At 46.1% G+C, this 14,947-nt stretch overlaps 1 protein-coding gene across 4 annotated transcripts in view; it reads right to left on the bottom strand.

Annotated features, from left to right (window-relative positions):
* plppr2a (phospholipid phosphatase related 2a) overlaps positions 1-14,947 on the bottom strand; it is a 55,308-nt gene that overhangs the window by 34,490 nt on the left and 5,871 nt on the right. Inside the window, exons 1-2 of one of the 4 annotated variants that reach the window (XM_088603619.1) lie at positions 14,562-14,678; positions 13,581-13,685 (exon numbers count right to left, since the gene is read on the bottom strand). In XM_088603619.1, the coding sequence (XP_088459745.1) occupies positions 13,581-13,685; positions 14,562-14,564 (108 nt within the window). In that variant the 5' untranslated portion in view covers positions 14,565-14,678. Of the gene's footprint in view, positions 1-13,580; positions 13,686-14,561; positions 14,679-14,947 lie in introns of those variants that run through there. The other 3 variants (XM_088603618.1, XM_088603616.1, XM_088603617.1) reach the window with 3 other exon arrangements.

Raw genomic sequence — 14,947 nt, forward strand, 5'->3', positions numbered from 1 at the left:
TGCTTCTAGTTCAGGCTGGGGCTGAACATAGTGAAGTGGCCCTTTCACAGTGCTGCCTGCTCTGATTTGTGGTGCAAAACAAACCAGGTAGCTGGATGAGATTAATTTCTGATGATTCAGAGATAGGATGAAAACACTTCCAAATGTAGGAAAAGTGGGTTTTCACCACAATATATATTTTTATATAGGTACTATATTTTTGTACCTTTTCTTTATACTGTACATTGCTGCAAGGCCAAGCATCAGCCCCTGCTGTGTTTGTGTCTGCTCCTGTTTATTCTTGGTGTTTTTTGCCATGCACATGACGGTTTCTAATTTTAATGTTTCATGTGGTCAAGGGTCAAGACTCAACTCTCCAGCAAATATTCAGGAACTATGTGCTCCCTCTCCCACCCATCGCTGTGGAGCCCAGAGCTTGTCCACTGACTGAGGGCTCTGGAGGTGGGCATGTCTCATTCTCTCCAGGCGGAGAGAAGTCACTGCCGACGAGCCAAGTTTTGAAACAAACGGTGATTCCAAATTGGGCGAGTAAACAATAAAACATAATTGTCGTTTCTGGATTAAAAATAATTCCTGATCTGGCTATTCCCTGTGAATTTTGACAAGTAGCCAGGGACAGTGTTAGATGAAATGTTTACCAAAGTGATCAATTCTTTTGGCAGTAGAAAGGTAAGGTTAGGGATGGAAGGACCAACTGCTCTTACTTTCTACCTCAGAGTCGCCGCTGAAAGGCCTCAAGTGTCAAGCTTCTCACTTAAACCAAAACCTGCCAGAGACACCAAGATCAACCTTTACTTTGTCCCCATAAAAGTCAGAATGAGAAAAAAAGGTGAGAGGACGGTGAGGCTAGCAGGGAGAAAACAAGATGACCCTTTCTTCTTTTCCTCTCCCTCTCTTCTGCTGTCCAGAGTCTTTTGCTGTAGAGTTTCTCCTGCTGGCTTCATTTTCGGGAAAAATGGGAAAGTGCGTCTTGCAGCCTGGCCAAGCATGCTCAAGCTGTGCTCCATTCGGAAGAAGATCCAGAGTGTCCCACTCTCTGTCCTTGCCTTCCACAAGGCACAGCTTGCTGCTCTTTAGCACGTCTTCAGCTATCTCTGCTGGCTGCATGGATCAGGGGTTTACTTTTGCACAAGACAATGTCCAGCGTTACTTTTGTGATGTTAGGCTGTCCTGATATTTTATTATTGGGGGGGGGGATCTTTATGTCAATTCAAATACATGGCCAGCTAAATAAGCTCAAGCAAGACACCCCAGTGTTTCCGGCATCAGTCTGAATTGACCAGAATCAATCAATCAATGAATGAGAAACAAGGCATGATACACTCTGGACAGGATGCCAGTCCATTAAAGGGCAGACACAGATACACTCACACCAGGGCCAATTTTCCCAGAACCAAATTATCATACCAGACTTTTGACTGCGAGAAGAAAGCTTGAGCACCCAGAGGAAACCCACAAGAACATACAAACTCCCCACAGACAGCACCCCAGAAATTAAAATCAGAAGTAACATGTGTTGCATGGATCACAGGGCCTCAGCACTGCAAGGATGTAATGCTAACCACTGAGCCACTGTGCCACCCACTAACTTCCTATTTTCTTCAAAAACACTGATGACATTTGACCGCTGTGAATTAGGAGCTTTGAGATAACCACCTTGCCCTTTGAGTCTGGAAACACTGGGGCATTTTGCGGACTGAGGATGTTGATATAAAAATGTAATTTGTGAGTGTTCAGGGGTAAGCTGTACTGCATATGCAGTTAATGTTACAACCAAAGTTTGCGCAAGTTTGCTCTTCTTTTGCAAAATCACTTGCATACTCCTCGCTCCTGCAAAGCCCTTGCTGTCTGTCCCTGAGGAGGGATCAGCACCGATCTAGAGCTGGGCAGGGCGAAGGTTCTGCGGAAGCCCCTTTGGACCTCACTGGAAGCCCCCCAGTGAGACCTAACCCCTGCAGCCGCCCCTTCGGAAGTGAAGAGAGGCACTTGAGCTCCCTCTTCCCTTCATCAAAGAGAAAGGGAAATGCAGCAGCCAGGGATCTGAGGAAACGCTGCAGTTTCTGTGCTTGAACAATTGGGCCACTGAGGACATCAAAAAAGCATGTTGTGTAACAGCAATGCAGCCCCCAGGGAGCAAACCTGCGCCCTTGTGCGGTTTTCCTTGCAGCTGCACATCAGCCTGAGCTCTCTGTGTTCACAAAAACAGCAAGCAGACAGCTCCCGGTGCTGATTCTGAAGTCATTTGTACCTTTACTCTGGTATTTCCTTCTTTTAAACTGTACCTTTCTGTGGTTTTCCAATGATTTACTAACCCCAACCACAATGCCTAGCAGCAGCTGTCATGAGGGATGTGTCCAGTCATTACATGAAAAATTCCAGGGGATCAGTTCCATCATGGTTTTAAAGCCTGTTCCCAGCATCCGCCACTCTTTGTGTAAAGCACTTCCATTCTTCAAGCCAAAATGTACACCTTTTTAATTTCCACAACAGAACACACTTTGCTCTGGGTCTCCACATTCCCATCTTGTTCTTTTCCTGTTTTTTTCTTTTCACTGCTGTTTCCCCCTTTAATTAATATTACTGAACGCTATGATGCAAAACAAAGCATCAGCAGTACTCGGGCCGTTAGCGATGGATTGAGCAATGGCGTGACAAGTGGGCGCAGATCCCACTGCAAACCCCTTCAGCAGCATTTCCAGTAGAGCAGGGGACCGGATTTTAAGGGAGGGGAGAGTGGGACGCTGTCAGAGCGACATGCTGATGTAAAGTGCTTTTGTGTTTCATCGCGCTGCCAACTTGTCGGCTCGGCGCGGGCCCCCTGGGCAGCGCAGGCAGGCAGGGGAATGTGGGTAGAAGGAGGATCAAAGCTGAGCTCTGATAATGCACAGCCCCCATGTGCGCTTTCTCTCTCTCTCTCCGCAACTCTATTCAGACAAGCAGCTGCTTGTGAAACACCCCTGAGCTTTCTGGCTGCGCTTTAACGAGCTCTGTCCCCGCACGAGCTCAGCCCAGAAAGACAGGAAAGCGCTCGTCTCCGTGAGGAGCGAAACACTGTTGCGACAGCTGCTCCAAACACGGAACGAAGATTTTTTTTAAAACCCGTTTTTTGCCTTTTGAATTTTGTAGGAACCCTTAAAAAAATCGCCAGTTATTTCTTTCTGTCTTGGCTCGTGATGAGGGGTCGTTTAAGTCACAGGGAGGAACACTGAGGACGTGGAGACCTGCACTTCTTCCATCAGTATCGCCTCAGTTTGCAATTGTCTCCCAGCCTACTGTCAGCGTCAAATCCTTTTTTCCCTATACTGTAAGTACTACCACTTTCTCCCTCTCCCCCCGTATTGATGCACCATCTGACACAGGGCATGCCTCATAGTGACTGACAGGAGAGTTAGCGCAAACTGCAGGAGAGGTGTGTCTTACTCATGGCACTGGAAGCCTGAAATGTACAGGATTATAATAATAATAATAATAATTGCTTACACTTATATAGTGCTTTTCTGGACACTCCACAAAAAGCGCTTTACAGGTAATGGGGACTCCCCTCCACCACCACCAATGTGCAGCATCCACCTGGATGATGTGACAGCAGCCATAGTGCGCCAGAACGCTCACCATACACCAGCTATCAGTGGGGAGGAGAGCAGAGTAATATAGCCAGTTCATAGAGGGGGATTATTAGGAGGCCATGATTGATAAGGGCCAATGGGAAATTTGGCCAGGATGCCAGGGTTACCCCCTACTCTTTTCGAGAAACGCCCTGGGATTTTTAATGACCACAGAGAGTCAGGACCTCGGTTTTACATCTCATCCGAAGGACTGCACCTGTTTACAATATAGTGTCCCCATCACTATACTGGGGCATTAGGACCCACATGGACTGCAGGGTGGACCTGCTGGATTTGTTGTTTTACCAGACAGCTTTAGTCTTTCTTGCTTGGTGCACTACTTCCAAACCTACCCCAGCAGGGCTATGCCAATGCAATCCAGTCCCAGCCAGCCAGTGACGTCACTCAGGCTCGGATCCCTGACAGCTGGGCCGTAGAGCCAGAGAGTTTGTCTAGAAGGACAACTTGCCATTGGCAGAAGCACCGGTTCCCAGCCCTGGTCCTGGTTTTCATTGCAGCCAAGCTCCACATCTCCAGAGACTTCACTGCTCTGCTTGCTTCTTTAGATTGTTGTTAGATTTGTTTTTGTTTGTTAAGAACACCTTCGGCATACAGAACTGTACACCGCATCTCAGCTGGCTTGCTGTTATTTCTGACGACGCAGCCCTTACTGGTTGATCCATTGCTGATGAACAGACACAGGTGGGCATGACAAAGCATCGGACACGCCCACGAGGAGCGATTAACCCTTCTTCCGCTTCCCGAGGCCGGGATGTGGGAATCACCCGTGTGCATCACTGATGGAAGGGAGAAAGGTTACTTCACCGTAAAGGCCCAGTGAAGCAAAGCTTCTTGTTTTGTTTGATGGGAAGTGAAGGAGAAAGCGAAGGGGAAGTGAAGGTCAGGGATAAGAAACATGGCACTCCTCAGTCTGGACCGGGTCGGTTCTTAAGCCCTTGTCACAGCTTAAACTCCCCAATCCCAGACTGACAGCCATAATGATTTCTATTCAACTGCTACTTTCTACCGCTCCACTAAAACAGTAACCAACAACTCACAGGGAAGAGCCCCAAGGTTATATAGAGCTTTTCTGGACACTCCACTCAAAGCGCTTTCCAGGTAATGGGGACTCCCCTCCACCACCACCACTGTGCAGCCCCACCTGGATGATGCGACGGCAGCCATAGTGCACCAGAACACTCACCAAACACCAGCTCTCAGTGGGGAGGAGGACAGAGTAATGAAGCCAATTCATAGATGGGGATCATTAGGAGGCCATGACTGGTAAGGGCCAATGGAAAATTTGGTCAGAACACCGGGGTAACACCCCTACACTTTTCAAGAAACTGCCTGGGATTTTTAATGACTTTAATGACTTTTAATGATGATGGTTTAACATCTCATCTGAAGGACGGTGCCTTTTTACAGTATAGTGTCCCTGTCCCTATACTGGGGCATTAGGACCCACAGGGTAAGCGCCCCCTACTGGCCCCACTAACACCTCTTCCAGCAGCAGCCTTAGCTTTCCCAGGAGGTCTCCCATCCAGGTACTAACCAGGCTCACAACTGCTGAGCTCCAGTGGGCTGCCAGCTGTGAGTTGCAGGGCGATATGGCACAACCCCTTCATGGAAAGTTCTGGTTTCTCCCACTAGTCTAAACCCTGCACACATTAATACTCAAGGAAATGTGAGCAGGAAAACCAAACTCGAGCTTCCTTGGCCTTGTCAGGCTTACTGCACACTGACACTTTAGAAGCCGGACGTTGGACTTGCAGGTCATTTCCTCCTTCACTCTGGGCTCTTGCTGATCCTCTTGACTTGGGCATTTTGACAGGCGTGCTTTACCATGCGGGACATTTCCTCTTCGCATCTCCACAGGACCAAGAGATTAAGCGCCTGGTTAACTGCATCTGGTCGTCTCCCACGTTAAAAAGGCTTCGCTGATCACTGAATCGGATCTGGTCATCACATGTGCTCAATCTCAGGGTTGCATGAGCCTTGCATCTACAGTTGGTTTGTCACCCCTCTCTCTCTCTCTCTCTCTCCACTCCTCCTCAGTAATTGACAGTAATGCACAGTTATTTTTTAACCTCAGCTGGACTTTTACATGGCTCTTTCTATGACCTTCTACTGCGGATCAGTGACAACGGGGATCGAAGAGCTTCCTAGAGGCGAGATGGATGACATCCCTAGTGAAGTGAAATTTAAAAACAAAATCAAGACCAAATTACTGTATGTTTAAATGGGTATATTATTCTTTGTTTTGCATTTGCCGGCCGGTGTTCATGTTTTTGTTTACAGGCTTTTTATTTCCAGCTGGGTTTGAACTTTCTAATGAGCAATGTACTGTATCTCTGCAGGCCGGCAGCCTTTCCCTGAAAGAGAGCTGGAGAACAAGGACAGAGAGGTTTTTCCCTGAAGGGACGGGATTGTCCACCAGAACTCCTGTGAAATAAACTCCCATCTTCCTTTGTTTCCAGGATTCCCAGTTTTTGATATGTCGGCAAAACCTTTTTAATGGGGAGTAAATGTTCTGCCGCATTTGGCATTTCCAAGCCTCGCTTTTAAAAAAGTTCTTACAGAAAGCTTGAAAAAGCTTCGTTTTAGCATCCTTGAGCAATCTGATATTGTCCACGTCTTTAATTCTGTGTGTCACAGGTCTCCAAGTGTCTGGCTGTGTGCGGTCTGCATGTTCTCTCCCGTGTTCATGTGGCTATTTCTCAGAAGCTCCAGTTTCTATTGGCTGGCTCTTGTCTCCTTCCAGGTCAGGGCTTTTGGCTTTCAAGAGGATTTCGGACTAGGGGCAGTTTGTTCCTCGTTTGATGGGCTGGATGGCCTCTTCCCATCTGCTGCCTTTCTGATGTTCTGATGGCTCCAGTCTTTTACCCGTAGAGGTGACTAAAGGAACAGGAGGAGGTGACTGCCCATAGCAGGAAAACAAAACCCCCACCGGAGTTGGAAGAATGAGCACAGGGGTCAGGGACATGAACGGTCCTCATGTCTGTGACTTACAGATCGCGCCACATCTTGGGCATCGTGAAAGTCCACAGCTGTGGAATCCAGTTCCTCCTGGAAAGAATGAAGCCCAGGAGGTGGAGTGACTGGAACTCAAAGACCACGATGGGGAAAATCCCCCTCCTAGAGGCACGTGCCACAGATCATTAGCAGAGATCGGCACAGAGAAGCAGGCAGACAGGGGGTGCTCCTGTGTTGTTAAAGGACGAAAAATACAGCAGCTCCTGGTTACAATACCGCCTATCACCGCATCACCATTCGCTCCACTCCAGGACCTGGCAGCTCAAGGCAGCAGACACCACCATTTTAAAAACTGAAGCTCAGCATCGTTACAACTCCTCTCTTAACGGCCTACTTTAACTCATGATTGCCTTAATTGGGCCGATTCACTAACCTCGCCAATGCACTTCAGGTCTTATCTTCAGAGCACGGTAAACATTAATCCAAGTTATGACGAGCCTGTGATTCATGTTTCTATTAACTGATCGCAGTGTATAATCAACCCATAAATGTCTCCCACACCGTGCACATCTGCCGCGAAGCACGGAAAAGTAGAACAATGAGCTAGTCTGCATTCTCCAGGAGGTGAGCTCTCTCTCTCTCTCAGCCAGATTTGTCTGGAATCTGTGTGAGTCTGCTTCTCTTGAGCGTTACGGGGGAAGGAATGTTTTATCCATGGGATTTACAACAAAACTGGTATACCAGACAAGAGATGAGTGCATGCATGGCTTTATGACACTGTATACTTAATTAAGAATTATCCACAGTTCTTATGAACCAGCACCAGCCTTGTTTGGGCAAGCCTTTTAACCTTTGCATTAGATGCGGTCTTAAAGCTATTAATACCAATGGCCACAGGGTGTGTGATTCTTTGTGCAAAGCTCATACAAGCATGCCAGGTGTCTATAACAATGCTAGGCACAAAACAGAGCATGCACAAACACCCCCCAAAGTCTGGAATCATCCAGCTGCATGCATCACACACAGGGCCTGATGCAGACGCTCATGGAGAAGGCTGACATTTACACCAAGTGGAATGTAAATATCACGTTTTCACATGACATTTCCACTGTGTGTGTGTGTGTGTGTGTGTGTGGGGGGGTGTTTTTTGTAGTGAAAAGGGATGGGGAATCTAACGCAAGAAAAAAAGGGAAGTGCAGATGGCCAAGGCTCTTGATTTAATCCTCGGCTTTTCAGACGCGGAGGAGAGGGAGAGGGAAAGAAAACAGGCAGAGCTTCTCCAGAGAGGCCGTGCCGCGGCAGACTGCATGCAAAGCTGCGGGGCGCGAGAGGAGATTTGGAGCACCTCCTGGCAGCAGATGTCTGGGGCGATCCGAGTCCCGTGTCGCTGTTGAAGTTCTGCGCTTGCTGCACCTGTCTGAAAATCCCTCCCGGGCTCTCGACCGGTCCCGCAGCCCATGTCAGATGGTGCCTGGGCGGGGGGGGCTGGCTGCTGTGGGCTACAGCCTCTGGCACCCTGCCCCTCCTGCAGGTGGCCTGCTCTGTCTCTTGCCTTGCCTGTTGGCCACGCACACCTGCTGCGCTTTTCAGTCAGAACGGGCTTTTTTGTTCTTGCTTTCCGGTCCTCCACCGCTAGAAAGCCCGCACTGCTGAGAAGAGGGGCCGCTGTTACAGCCAAAGGTCACAGCCTGTTTCAACTGCCCTTTGACCTTTAAGTGTCCTATGGGAAGCCTAGTTGTCCCCTTCCCCTCCGGTAACAAAGATTAAATATGCAAGATGAAGAACAGCCACAAAATCTGCATAATGCGATGGGCACTGAGATCTGTCTTCAGGATGCTCCTGGTATTTCGAATCTTGTGAAACAGAGCAAGCTGCGCTATAAAGTAGAGCTTTTTCTTTGCCTGTGAATGTCATACATTCATTTGCTGACTGGTGGATGAAGAAGGTCAGAAAAGCCAGGCAGAAGGGATAGAAAATCTCCTCAAGCATTTACAGGTCTGGGAAGTTTTAAAATCCTAAACTCCCCCTGCTAACATCGTACCTCTAAAGCTGTACCTATGGCATGAGTCCTATAGGAGACGCAGCTTTCAAGAGCCGTTCAAAATTCTACCAACAGGAGATCAACCAGTCACGTGTCTGAGACTGGTATCTTGACAGGAATTGCAAATTCAATTTCCCAGTCTTGAGGGATTGGTAATTAGCGGTCATGTGCACGATGTGTACAAATAACTTAATGAGAATGATGGTTACTGTTATTATTAGCAACAACACAAACGATAATGAATTAGTGTCAAGGTTGCTGAAAATTTTTAATTATACACTGTAAAAAGCTTGCCTGTAAAACATTTCTTATAATTGCTTTTATTTTCAGTCGAATTCACGCTAATGAACAGGGGAAAAGTTGCCATGGGAATACCTTTTTATAACCCGCCCCCTCCAAAAACAGACGGGAACAGCGTCATCTGTTGTCCATCTAGAATAACTGTCATTCAGAGACAGCTTCTCCAACACCACCCTCTACTGGCGGTATGAAGAACCACACACTATTTCACAAGATGCAACAAAAGCTGATTAATCAATCAAAAGGTCTTTTGATTGACTCATCAGTTCCGTGAGTCTAAAAAAACTCTTAATTTTCATGTTTCTTTCGCTGAGGAAATTTACTTTAATTTCTAACGCTACCTTAACAGTTTTCTTTCCTTCTCTGTCACAGCCACAAGTCTTTTAAGGTACGTATCAAAAGAAAACAGAACTAGTGATTCACTCTGCCTGAATTGTCTACTGGAATGAAAATACCAGTCTGCTTGAATTATACTTTTGTGAACCAAACTGTGGGGGAAGTCTTGTAAAACCATAATTTACAGTATATAGGAATGCATTCTGCAGGAGTGCGGTGTTAGACGCTGCTCTTACAGAGGACGTATGCTTGCACTGTGCTGGAAGAGAAGAAATGAAAGACAATCATCTAAATTCCACTACAATTACAGCATGCACAGCATTAAGGCAAGGGACATCTGAGAAGGTTACAGTACTGACAGTACACACCTACTGCCCTGAACTGGCTTAAAAAGCTTTCAAGATACAGGAACAGGAGAACATTTTGAAAGGCATTGAAAGCTGATATGATCAAGACTTATATAATATCTTTTGTCCTGTTAACAGTGTCTCTAAAGGCAGAACCAATCAAGTTTATTATTCCTATACGCACTGTATGTATATTCATATTCAGTATCCCTCCCTGTTTGTAAGACCTCTGAGGTCTGCAGTGCCTATAGAATGGAAGAACCTGTTTTCACCACTCGCTTAAATAAGCTGGGGCCCATCACCCCCCATTCTCTCTCTGTACCCCCTAAAATCGAACCGCACACCCCAGAGCATCCACCCTCTCACGCACCGGGAACTTGGAAAAGCATCAACATCCGCCCGACTCCAGCATGCCATTTCACAGTGCCAGTCTGAGCTGTGCTCCCAGAACCAGACTTCGGGAGGCGACAGATAAAGGGGAGGATCCAGAGAAACTCCCAGGCCACACAGACAGCAATCCAGCCCAGGAAGCTGCTCTACTGAGCCACCCAACACTCTGGAAAGGCCCCCCCAGGATACAAATGGACAGAACAACTGCACAGTGTAAACTGTGCATCGCCGAGGCGCAGTGTAGAAGATTATTATTTACTGAGACGATCCTTTTTTCCAGACTTACTGTGCATTTGCACCCATTTATGTATCTGGGCATATTATACTGGAATGATTTAAGAGTCATACTTTCCTCCAGACTACAACCTCGCAACCTTCGTTTGTCTCATTCGGGTCTCCCGTTCGTCTCCCGAAACCCCTGACACTCTACCTACATATATGTATGCCCCAAAGCTCTGGATATCAGAGTCCTCTACCCTGAGCGCTTTCAAATCCACACTCCACACACCTTCTTCTTCAGAATGCCTTTTATTTAATTAGTGTCTGTGTCTGCTTCTTGCATTTTTAATCTCTTGTGTCTATTGCGCTCATTTTGTTTTTACGTTTCCCATCAAGTGCTTTGACAAGCGTCTTTTCAAAATTGTTATATAAAATGAAATTAGTAGTAGTAGTACTCTTATCTCACCTAGGATTCGACCCCATGACCTTCCATTTAGAAGTCCAGGAATTAATACTGGTGTAGCTTGTACCTTAGAAATGTACTGCACACATTCTGATGTACACTGGTCATCTCAGGCCCCGCAGGTGTGTTCCCTGCCGGTTCCCCACAGCAATGCATTCTGAAGGTGTGCCACATTCCACTGCAGCATTCATCATACAGGTGTGAGAATTTTACAAACACTTTTTTAACTCGTCCGTAACTCTTTCTCTTCCGAACTCTTGGTTCTTATTTTATGTTCTTCTGGAATATATTCTAACCATACCAACTCGCATTTGTCTTTGCAGTATGCATTATAGTGCAATAGTTTCTTTGAAGATAACCGCAAAAGAACACAGAACTATTGATTTACTCAACCTTAATTGCCTACTGGAATGAAAAGTGTGCTTGGGGTGCTTCGAAAGGTTATATTACACTGTCTATTGCAAGATAAAAGACAGCTGCAATGGAGAATTAGTGAAACTATCTATCAGAATATCTCTGCAAGAATCAGGAGTGCTTTCCATGATGGAGTTAAGGTTCTTTGTGACTGTGGGACCAATGACACCGTTCTCAGTTTGCCTTTTCTGTCTGTAAGTAATTTCATTGAAACAAAGCACATTGCCACCCAAGCAGCTCCAAACCATCAGTCAGGCTGCACAGACAAATCAACTGAACCTTATTCAAAAAAACTATAAGAAAACCATACAAAAAAAAAGATGAGCTGGTGGCTGCACCTGTCCTTTACGTCTTACATACACTGGACACTCGCTGTCTCTCATCCTGGTTTCTCACTTTTCTCTCTCCTGCCCTCTGGTAATAGTTATAGGAGCATTGAGGCCCATACCTCCAGATTCAGAGACAGCTTCTTCCCACGAGCTGTCAGATTATTGAATTCTACCTCTACCACTGACTCACTCTGATGTGTTTCACTTGCGCCCCACTTGTGCTGAGTTTTATTTAGGTTGAGTGTTATTTCCGTTTGTTGTTGTTGCTGCTGTTTTCCTGTGTTTGAGATGGGAGTTTCCTTATTCTCTTTGTATTGGAGCATAAATGTGTACAGTATACACATGTAAATAAGCATTTCACTGCACTTGCACACACGACAAATAAACCAAACACTGAACTCTGTTTCCATCACCTGCAATGCCGAGCAAACGTTGAGAATGGGAAAGAGAAGCAGATAACAGTCACCAACTTTATGCCCAATGTTGTCAGATGTTAGAAGCTGTAGGAGGCTGGAACCTCTAAAGAAAACCAGGCTCCTGCTGGAAGTGGTGTTGTAGACCAGTAGGTGGTGCTCTGGGCCTGATATTCCTAACCAAGTGGTGCGGGAAGTACCATCCTTCAGATGGGACACTAAGCTGGCATCTTGGTTAGAGTAGGGGGTGTTAAATACAGTGCCCTACATCAAGTTGAAGTTTCTTCAAGTTTCCCTTTCAGTTACCTGATGAAGCGTTCTCTTAGCCTTATCAGCGGTGCAGATAAAAAAAAAAGCTCAAATTTGCATTCACCCATTATTCTTTCTTCAAGTGTGCTCCCTTCTCCCCTGCTCCAGTTGAGGCTTAATTATAATAGTGACAGCTGCACAGCAAAATACAATTTCCCCAGCTACAGTGCTCATCCAGCCATGCACCTCTGTACAGGGAAAATCTCTCTATATAGGGCCCATCCTGTACTTCTGACTGCTCCTTTATCCCTAGTGCATTACACAATGTACCAGACAGCCTTAGCTGATGGACTGTAGCTCTACTATGGGCGGTGCAGAACTTTGCAGTAGCCCTGGTTATCAAACAGGCTGTCGCCAACATGAACACAAATAGGAAATGACCTTCATATCTCGCAGAGTCAAGTTACCCCATTATGGGACAGACTGGCACATTGCAAAGGAATAGATTATTTTCAAACTGGTCAAACTGAACTTTTATCTGACCTGACATGGATCAGATCAAGATGGTGAAATCCTAGTATAGACTTGTAAGGTTCTGTTCTTGATTGTAATATTATAAAGCGACTTTAACTTGAGGTACGTGGTTTAGAGAGAGCAGCGCAGATGCCACAATTTCTGCTGACATAAAGCAAGCCAGGTTCTGTGTACTTTAAATTGCATAAAGCCCCTGACTTGTTGTCCACACAGTTAATTAAAACTAGGATCTGAATTTTGCACAAAAAAAATAAGACCAACAGCAGAGCGCTATTTTCGCATTCCGTTAAAGCTGAACAGGGCCAACCAGAGGGCACAGCACTCACTGCGCGAGACACAGCAAAGTTTTTATCAATGGTACATTTTTCCCCTGTCCTGTGTGACATACAGTAGGGTCTCAACATCAACAGGGGTTCAGGGCAGAGATCCTTTGAGAATAGCCACATTCACATATAACCAAGTCCGCTCCTACACCACTGCATAATGTAGTACAGTAAATAGTGGTTACAAGACATTCCTTTATACAGTATGATAATATGTGATCATTAATGTACTGATGCAATGGCTTTAAGTTAATTTGAATAATGAAAAAAATGAACGGTAATTAAACTTACACAAACTTTCAGTAATCAGCTCAAATAACAAAATTCCCTCCTCTGCGTTCCTGCAGCTGCCTGCACCCTCTCTCTGCCTTACCAGCTATTCCCTGCTCTGTGATTAACACGCCCCACTATAATGAAAGGGGCAATAAAGCCGTCAGTGAGCTTGTAAAGTCGTCTCCAGTGTGTTACTCCCCACACTGCTGACACAGAACCTGGAGCGTCAGTTACAATGGTGGGTACCTGGGCAGGTGGTGGGGAGAAGCTCACTCACTAGCTAGATTTGTCTCGTGATCCTGCTCTGTTGCGCTTAATGACCTGCAGCTCTGCTCCTCTTCCATCCAAGGCCGGACTGAATCGCTTACCTCCACGAACACGAAGCAGGGCACGATGGAGCTGCTGCTCTTCACGTCCTGCCTCTCCTTGCCCGCCATCTTCCGCCCGTCCCACCTGCCGATCTCGTTACGGTCCTGAAACGAACGACAGTACACGTCAACGGAGAGATTTTAACCCCCAGCAGCGGGAAGGCAGCCCCAGTTCCCTGCAAGCCAAAAGACGTTCAGATTAAGTCAGGCTTTTTAAAGTTTTTTTTTTTTTTTTTTTACATGCTGCAGAGGAAGGTCCGTTTTATTGCCCTCAGTTTACAACCAAAAGAAGGGGTGAAAAAGAATCAAGGTCCTTCAAGTGATCTGGTCACTCTTCAATAGAGGGATCCCCAGTCCTGGTCCTTATTGACTTCATTGGACCAGTTTACACAGCTCCTCAGATGCTTGTGCTCTCAGGAGACCTGGGACACCTGCCTTCACAGCTGGTCCTCTAGGAACAGGATTGGGGATCTGTACGAAGGGGTCATGCTGCCTACACAGGGGCTACCTGCAACACTTTAATAACAATTGCAATCCTTTCTGACAGTTTTATCAAAAGACCTCACATAAGTGTTCATAATATTGTCAAAGAACACACTGCAGAATGCCTTAGAATTAAGGACTAGAGCTATAGTTAGGGCTCAGGGGTAGGGCTTGAGTTCAGAAAACGTATGCAGCCCATTACACATTTTGGGAAAAACAAAAACAATTGGAATTCATATGTACTGTCGCCTCGGTGAAAGGATTGTACAGGCTTAATAAAGCTGTATTCCCTTGAAAAAATTATAGGTGTTTCACAGTGCATCTGAACACAAAGTCCATACACTGAAAAGCACACACACATTAGGGTTTTTGCAGATGGCGAAGTGTGTCCCCAGCCACAAACATTTCCATCCCAAAACTGGTTAGTGTGCATAATTTTGTATACAGTGCTCAGTATTGCTTCATTAGAGGCGGACTACTTTCAGACAGCGTTTTTACCATAATTGCATACACCCATCAATCTGCTTTTCAGTTTACACCAAATCAGCGCTTGCTCTTGAGCGTGGCTGCAGGAAAAGAGGCTGCCTGACATGGGAGTTGGAGAATTCGTGACCTAGAGAAATAAAACAAGATCAGTTTATGTGTTTTAGATCAGTCGCATACTTATGTTTCAGACATGATGAAATGTGTACAATCAAGGCAAATAAACGTTACCTGTATTTATCACAATGGACGCTTTTGGGGTCACCGGTTAATGAAGTCAGGGGAGTCACTGTATGCCAGAAACATGCAGTATGAAGGAGAGGGAGCCCCCTGGGCGACTAACCCATATCCACTCGAGTGAACACTACCATTTGGAGAATCTCTGCTATGGCAGTTGACAT

Source organism: Lepisosteus platostomus, chromosome 13, assembly GCF_059453375.1.
Source record: "Lepisosteus platostomus isolate fLepPlt1 chromosome 13, fLepPlt1.hap1, whole genome shotgun sequence".
Classification (NCBI taxonomy): Eukaryota; Metazoa; Chordata; class Actinopteri; order Semionotiformes; family Lepisosteidae; genus Lepisosteus; species Lepisosteus platostomus.